At 40.7% G+C, this 8,736-nt stretch overlaps 1 protein-coding gene across 1 annotated transcript in view; it reads right to left on the bottom strand.

Annotated features, from left to right (window-relative positions):
- Nucleotides 1-2,036: 2,036 nt before the first annotated feature.
- The window catches only part of SMC1A (structural maintenance of chromosomes 1A), a 45,815-nt gene continuing 39,115 nt past the window's right edge, over nt 2,037-8,736 (bottom strand). Inside the window, exon 25 of the mRNA XM_057538926.1 lies at nt 2,037-2,588. Coding sequence (XP_057394909.1) covers nt 2,541-2,588 — 48 coding nt within the window. The 3' untranslated portion in view covers nt 2,037-2,540. The remainder of the gene's footprint in view (nt 2,589-8,736) is intronic.

The following is an 8,736-nucleotide window of genomic DNA, read 5'->3' as shown; positions in this document are numbered from 1 at the left end:
ACCAGGTGCCCAGTAAAACAGATGGGGAAAAAACACACTTTTGGGCTCATCATTGTGATATTTCAAAACACTTAAGTATGAAGGGAAAATAATGTAAGCTTCCAGAGGTAGGGAAAACAGGTCGCCAACAAAAAATTAGAACCCGACTTCTAATCAGCAACACTACATGCTAAAAGCAATATGTGCAACACTCAGAGGAAAAATATTTTTAACGTAGAATTCTAAAGACAAACTATCATTCAAATATAAAGGTAAAATAATGCTACATTTTCAGACATGCAAAGACCCCAAAATTTACCTTCTTAGGAAGTTACTGGAGGATGTTCTCCAACAAAATATGTGACGTATCAGTCAGGATCGTTGGATGCAAGTAAAAGAAGCTGACTCTAGTTAACTAGAGCAGAAAAGGGATTTATTGCAAGGTCATTACTGTAGTTCACAGAAGTCTGGAGAATCGGGCAGGAGAAGCCACAACTAAGGCCACGCTGGGGGGACAGGCCACGCTGGGTTTGAATGCTCTACTGGCACTGCTAGCCCCACTGCTGTGACCCCTAGACATGACCCCTAGCATCACATGCCACTGAAGATGAACTCTAACCATCTTTCTGTCTGTTCTCATTTATTTGTGGTCACCTTCAGCATCGTGTTAATCATGCTCTTCAGTCCATGGCACATTATTTTCATCAGTCCATTCAAGGCCCCTCTTTTGCTTGATTTCATTGTGGTATTATTTTCCCCTGTCAGTCCCCACCCCACCCCAACTCCCACTCTCCTGCCCACCTCAGTGAACAACTCCAGTGTATGTCATGTATATACACTTCCAATCCATCTTCCACAGATCTCCTTAGATATATGCACAGCCATCATATTATACAGTGTTGTTTTACATTTACACAGATGGCATTATGCCATAAATCTCATTCTCTTTTTCACCTTTTCCATTCAACACTGGGTTTTGGAGACCTACCTATGTGACTATATGTAAATTTAGCTATTTTCCTTTTATTGTTTTATATATCCCACCTTATGAACATATCAGTTTGCTTATCCAGTCCCACGTGATGGTCACCTGGGTTGCTTCCAATTCTTCACTATCACAAACAATGCTGCAACAAACCACCTCAACTATATTTCCTTAATGACCTGTGTAAGAATTCTCTGGAATATATACCCAGGAGTGCAATTGCTGGGTCGTAGGGTATACACCTACTGAATTTCAGGAGGTACTGCCAACTTAGTCTCTGGAATACCTGTACCAGTTTACACTCCCACCCACACTTTTCCTTTTCCTCACATCCTCATCAGCACTTGATAATATCTGACTTTCTACATGTTGCCATCCTTTTATTGATTTCTCAATGTTATTTTAATTTTCATTTCTTTAATTATAAACAGAGTTGAAAATCTTTTAATATATTCAAGTTTCCTCTTGTGTAAATTCAAGTTTCTCCTTCTGTTAAATACTCTTCATATCCTTTGCCTATTTTCCTATTGAGTTTACTATCTTCCTTTTCTAGTTATTAATCTTTTGTCAGTTTTGCTCATTGCAAATATATTCTCCTAATCTATCATCTGCCTGTTAATCTTGTATATTTCTGTCTCCTTTGTGTTGCTTACTCTGGATTCAAAGCCATGAACAGAGTATTCAGCCCTTGCTGCCTGATGGGCAGGGAAAGGAAATCTGACCACCTTCAGTTTCCATAGAGGAAGTGGGGGCCTGCCTTCCACCGAGACTCACACGATGGGGAATCCCCCCAAACAGGATGGAGATTTAGATACTAGGCAGCCAACAAAGTTCACTCCTTTGGTTGTCCAACATGCACATATACCCTTCTTCCCAGACTTACTCTAAAAAATGCTTTCACAATGTAGTGCCTCATATAACCAAAAAATGCACTCATTCCTTCTCTGAAGGGTGAGACCAACAAGTATAAGTTATAATGCTTTCTGGTGCAGGCGATATAAAACCCAACTCAAACTGGCTTAAATAACACAAGCAATTTATTGGCTCGCTTAACCAACAAGTCCATAGGCAGGGAAGACTTCAGGCCTGGTATGATCAGGAATATGGTTCCATTTCCCTGTAATTCTCTTGGCTGTGCCTTCTCCATTTGTCAGCTCCATCCTCAGGTGGGCCTTCCACATGTTCACAAGATGGTTAACAGCAGCGACCAGGCTACATGCTTCTTTGTTCATGTCCGAGGGAAGACAGGCTACCTCTTCCCTCAAAAACTGAACAAAAGCTTCAGTGTGATTGGATCATCTCTGAACCAATCATCACTGCGGCAAAGGGGAGAGAGAGATTATCCATAAAGTTCTATACCTAGAGCTGGCAATGGGGTCAGTCCCACCCAAATTGCATAGTTGTTGTACAATGGGGGAGGAGAGGAATGGATGTTGGAGAACGACTACAAAGTCCACTACAAAGGAGTAAACTAAGAAAGAGGAAGATATGGGGTCCAGGAAAGATTGGGTCCAACCCAGAAGAGTAATGAAGGGACGTCCCAGGATGACAGTTGTGCTGCAGGCCTATAGAGCAATCAGTCCAAATTGGAGCAGGAAGACGGAGGGCTCCAGGAGGGAGGTATCTGGGAAAAAAGGGGATTCAAACGATTTTATACTTTCCTTAAGAATTTGGAACAACTTAAGAAGGAGATAAAGTCAGACAATGCAAGGAAAAGAGAAAGGCAATTAGAAACTCCAGGAAAAAAAAATTGTATAAGAAAAGAAATGTAATCCTAGTACACTGATTGGAGCATTAGGAACAACATTTACATAATCATAATAACATAAACACTTTATTGACTTTAAGCTTTTAGAATGACCTGTCAGCAAAGTATGGATGACTTAATTTTGGTTATAGAACAGAATGTAAATATTATTAATCTTGTTAGTATAAAAGTAAAAGTATAAATGACAGAAGTTGAGAGATTGAAAGAGGGAATATAAGTCTATTACTTAAAGGTACAAAGGTAAGAAATAGAGGATATATAACTAGTGATATGTTTATATTGGGGCATTGGAGGAGGGCAGTTGGGTGGTATTAATAGCAGGAAGTCAACAGATAATGTCTGAAAGTGATAAGTTGATAAATAGAAAAAATTGTATATTATTTAGAGATATGAAGATTACTATCGGAAAAGTAAAAAATAAACAGTTATAAGTAGACTAGTAGATTTCCAGGACAAGATAGTAGACTTACCACATGTTTATCTCCACTCCCACCTGAAACCTTGCTAAAATGATAGTAAAGGAATTTTAAAAAAGTATAAAAACACAATGATGAAGAGAATGTCCATCAGGAGCAGGTCCATCAGCAAAAGAGAGATTCCAACAAATGTCTGGAAGATAGGAAGTAAATGGAGAAATGGTGACTGATGAAGCATGGTGGAGGAAGCCACAGCCTGGAGTATGCATGGAGGTGATGCCACCGAGGAAGGAGTTGATCTTTCTCTGCAGAAGCCTGCAGTGTCTTGGGTCTTAACAATGCCAGGTATGGTATAGAGTGGGAGTGAGATGTGGGGCTGAAAACAGGGAGATTAATTGGAAGGCTGTATATCAAACTGTTAACCCACCACCCTGTGTACAATTCACAGCAGCCAGGTGTCTACCCATTAGGCAAAACCAGAGGTTTCTTATCTAAGGAAACTGAACAACCTTGGAGAAAAGATCTTTGCATTTTGGCGCAGCAGAGTAGTCAGCTATTCTCCAATCATCCTAAAGGTAAGCCACCAGTCACCTAGCTCTGTACCCCATATACAGAGCTTCCAATCAAATTTTATTGCTACATTCTTAAATATGAGTAAACAACTATAGATCACCGGGTATTTGAGAAAAGACTACAAATTGAAAGAGATCAAAATACACAAATGGGGGAAAACAAATCCCAAAGGAAATAAATATTTCAAAGAACACAATGAAATATAAAAATACCTCTATTATTCTCAGAAAGATTCAAGATAATAGTGCATCCATTAAACAAGAACAGGATGCTATAAGAAAGGAAAAGATAACATGAATGGATATTTGGAAATTTTAAAGTGTGATTGGCAAAGTGAAAAGGAATGTTAATAGAAGAGTTGGAAAATAAAGTTAAATCTTCTTCTAGAAAGTAAACAAAAGGGAGAGAGAGAGAACTAGGAATGGAAGGGAGAGGGAGGGAGGGGGGAAGTGTGGCAGCAGTTGAGAGAACAGATAAAAATACAAAAGATCAATTCAGAAGGTCTAACATCCAACTTTAAGGAGTTCCAGGAGAGAACAACAACAATAACAAAAACAAAAACAGAAAAGAGGAATGTATCAAAGAAATAATATGAGAATTCCCAAAGTTAAAGAACTCCAAAATGAAGGGACCTAACCAATGACCATCACAATGAATGACAAATCCCCAAACTTAAACACATAATTAGGAAATTTTAGAACACCAAGAATACAGTTTAAAAAAAATAACTATTTAAAGGTGGGGGGGGTGGATGGAGTAAAAGTACTTTTCCCTATTCTTCTCCCCAAGTACAGCAAAAATCCTGGGATATTACATATAAACATAAGAAGACTGAGAGGTGGAGAGAAGAAGGCAAACCTCCTGGGGACCTCAGTAGCAGAGGAGCAACATGGTAGTGAGCTCCCTTGGTTTGCTTTTTGCCTCACGTATCCCAGACTTGGTGCTGGAGAAGACGGCAATTAGATAATAACCACTCTACTCCAGCCAAACACCACAGAAAAAACTGTGGCCCCACCAGCAAAGGCCAAGTGGGGAGCCTAGACTTCTACCTTTGCTGGCTATAAAGAGTAACTCTTCCCCCTTCTCAGTGGGGTGGTGTCAGAGAAGGCTGTGTGGGGAGCCAGAACTACCACCCTCACCCAAGAATCATGAGGAAACCCTCCTTCTGGGGTGTGAACAGAGATTGAGTGAGGATCCTGGACTTCCATGCCCATCTGGTAGTAACAAGGCAGCGTCCCCTCTTTCACTGCTGGAACAGTGTCTAAGGAGACAAGCTAAAACAATTAAATAATCCTCATATTGGACTTCCCTGGTGGCACAATGGTTAAGAATCTGCCTGCCAATGCAGGGGACATGGGTTCGATCCCTGGTCCAGGAAGATTCCACATGCCATGGAGCAACTAAGCCCATGCGCCACAAACTACTAAGTCTGTGCTCTAGAGCCCGCAAGCCACAACTACTGAGCCCGCACACCACAACTACTGAAGCCCGTGTGCCTAGAGCCCGTGCTCCGCAACAAGAGAAGCCACCGCAATGAGAAGCCCATGCACCACAACGAAGCGTAGCTCCCGATCGCCACAACTAGAGAAAGTCCGAGTGCAGCAACGAAGACCCAATGCAGCCAAAAATAAATAAATAAATAAATTTATTTATTTTTTTAAAAAATCCTCGTATTTAACACCATACCCAAAGTGCCCAGGTTTCAATAGAAAATCACTTATGTTACCAAGAACCAAGAAAATCTCAACTTGAATGAGAAAAGACATTCAATAGACTCCAACACCAAGATGACAGAGATGTTAAAAATCATCTGACAAGGGTTTTTAAGGAGCCATCATAAAAATGCCTCAATGTACAATTAGGAATATGCTTAAAACAAGTGGAAAAACAGAAACTGTCAACAAAAAAATAGAAGATATAAAGAAGAATCAAATGGAAATTTTAGAACTGAAAAATACAATAACCCAAACAAAAACCTCAATGGATGGGCTAACAGCAAAATGTAGGGGACAGAGGAAAGAATCAGTTAACTTGAATACAGAACAATAGAAATTACCCAGGGACTTCCCTGGTGGCCCAGGGGTTAAGAATCCGCCTGCCAATGCGGGGGACACGGGTTCGAGTCCTAGTCCGGGAAGATCCCACATGCCGCGGAGCAACTAAGCCCGTGTGCCACAACTACTGAGCCTGTGCTCTAGAGCCCACGAGCCACAACTACTGAGCCTGCGTGCCACAACTACTGAAGCCTATGCGCCTAGAGCCCGTGCTCCGCAACAAGAGAAGCCACCGCAATGAGAAGCCCGTGTACCACAACGAAGACCTAACACAGACAAAAATAAGTAAATAAAATAAATTTAAAAAAAAAAAGAAATTACCCAATCGAGAAAATAGACTGCGGAAAAAGTGAACAGAGACTCAGGGACCTGCGACACTATAAGAAAAAATATAACATTCATGTCACTGAGATCCCAGGAGAGAAGAAATAGAGATGGGTAGATTTATGTAAAAGCAATTAGACTCAGACGAATATTAGGCTTCTTATCCTCAAAATTGGATGTTAGAGGAAAGTGGAGCAATGCCTTCAAAGTTCTATGGGAGAAAGATGTTGAACCCCTAATGTTAGGGGACATCCATGGTGGTCCAGTGGTTAAGACTCTGCGCTTCCACTGCAGGGGGCATGGGTTCGATCCCTGGTCAGGAAACTATGATCCTGCATGTTGCATGGCCAAAAAACCCCAAAAAACAAACAAACAAAAAAACCCAAAACAAATCAAACTTCTGCCAAGTATAAGAATGGAATATGGATATTTTCAGATATGCAAAGACCAGGAAGTCTACCCCCTACACAACCTTTTTGAGAAAGTTACTTGAGGATGTATACTATCAAAACAATGGAAAAAATAAACAAAACAAAAACCCTGGGAACCAGTAAATAGTAGATATAACCAAGGAAAGCTGTGAGGGAAAGTCTCAAAATGACAGCCATGCATCAGGCCTAGAGAGCAACTAGTACAGATTTGAGAAAGGAGATGGAGGGCTCCAAGAAGAAGGTCTTTTTCTTTATTGGTGGGGGGGTGGACTTGATGTACTTAATGTGATAGAGATTTTGGGAAAGAAAAAAATGGAATATATGAAAAAGTAAAATAGTGAAAGAGAAACTTCAGGAAAAATGAAAAACTGCTACAAGGAAAAAATTATAAAAGTACATAATTGGGACTTCCCTGGTGGTGCAGTGGTTAAGAACCCACCTGCCAATGCAGGGGACACAGGTTCGAGCCCTGGTCCGGGAAGATCCCACATGCCGTGGAGCAACTAAGCCCACGCACCCCAACTACTGAGCCTGCCCTCTAGAACCTGCAAGCCGCAGCTACTGAAGCCTGTGCACCTAAAGCCCGTGCTCCTCAACAAGAGAAGCCACCGCAATGAGAAGCCCACGCACCACAACAAAGAGTAGCCCCCGCTCGCCACAACTAGAGAAAGCCCACGCACAGCAACGAAGACCCAATGCAACCAAAAATAAAAAATATAAATTTATTTTTAAAAAGTACATAATTGGCTCTGCAATGAACAATTAGTCATATTAATATAATAACTGCTTATTGCTTTTAAACTTTTAGAATCAAACTATTAAACTGTAGACAAAACACACAGAAAAAGCCTTAATCATGTTTACAGAACAGAATTCAATGTTACCAACTTTGACACATAAAAGACCAGATGACAGAAGTTGAGAGGTTGAACTGTGGGGAAGAAAGCAAAAAGATATTCTCAGCTAACAAAATTCTGGTCAAGAAAAATTGTCTCATGGAACAAGGAATCACAATGTTGCTTAAATTCAGAAAAGTATCTAATAGAGAAACTAAATTATATTAGAAGCAGGAAGGACAAGAGTTGAGCTTGGTGTAAATTATCTAAATCCTCATCTGTCATAGCAGGACACCAATGGGTAATGTCTGAAATTGATAAAAGACAAATCACATGGCATAGTATTTAGATATGGAGATAACAATCAGAAGAAATAACTAAAAGTGGTTGCTAATAACTAAAGGCGGTAGAACGGTGGTGGGGATGTGTGGGTCAGTAGACTCTTCCTTTTGTACTAATTTGAGTTTATTGATTTGTTTTCTGAACAACGTGCATGCATTACTTCTATTTTAAAATGAACGTGTATTTAAAATTAATTTTTAAAAACAGAAAAAGGACACCCCTCCCCACCACTTACTCCCTCCCCTCAAATTCCCTTGTCCCTGCAGACCTAATGGCAGCAGAATATACAAATCTTTGAGAAACCTTGCAGTCTCCCTCCCTGCCTCTCCCTTAAATGCAGCTCTACTGCAGTCAAACTGGAATATTCGTTAGCCCAAGCTTGCCATACTTATGCTCATCTCCTTGCTTGGAAAAAAAAAATTACTCCTTATCTCCACTAGTTGGAATCTTCCTTATTCTTCAAGGCTCAGCTCAAATTCCACCTCCTCCAAAAAGTCTTCCTTAGTCCCCTGGCAGAACTTCCTTCCTCCTCGGTGACTCCCGAGTCTTCATTCATGCCTCTAGTTATGACACTTACATGTTCTTTCTTCAAGTATGTTATTCAGGTCAATGTTTCATGCCCCCACCATCCTTCAAAGCAGCTATCAGAGTGATCTTCCTAAAATACCAATCTGACTCTGTCACTTCCCTGCTTCAAACCCTTCTATGGCTTCCCATTGCCCATAGAATCAAAGCTAAGCTTGACTCCCTGGCTTCCACCATTTCTTCCACTGCTCCCCCCAAAATCCATGTGCTTTCACACTCTTTATGTAATTTTGCTTAGGCAGCTCTTCTGCTTGGAATATTCTTTCCCCCATTTCTACATGGTAAACAGCAGCTCTTCCTTCAAGATTCAGTTCAAGTACCCCCTTCTCTATAAAGGCTTTCCTGATTACTCCCTCCATCCCACCCCACCCCAGGAAGAACAATCCGATGGCCTTATATTCTCTACTCTGCCTCATCTAGACTTCTGTTAGATCATTTGTCAC

This window comes from Balaenoptera acutorostrata, chromosome X, assembly GCF_949987535.1.
Source record: "Balaenoptera acutorostrata chromosome X, mBalAcu1.1, whole genome shotgun sequence".
In the NCBI taxonomy this organism is placed as follows: Eukaryota; Metazoa; Chordata; class Mammalia; order Artiodactyla; family Balaenopteridae; genus Balaenoptera; species Balaenoptera acutorostrata.
The sequence above is the reverse complement of the archived record's forward strand: the minus strand, read 5'-3'. Positions and strand labels throughout refer to the sequence as shown.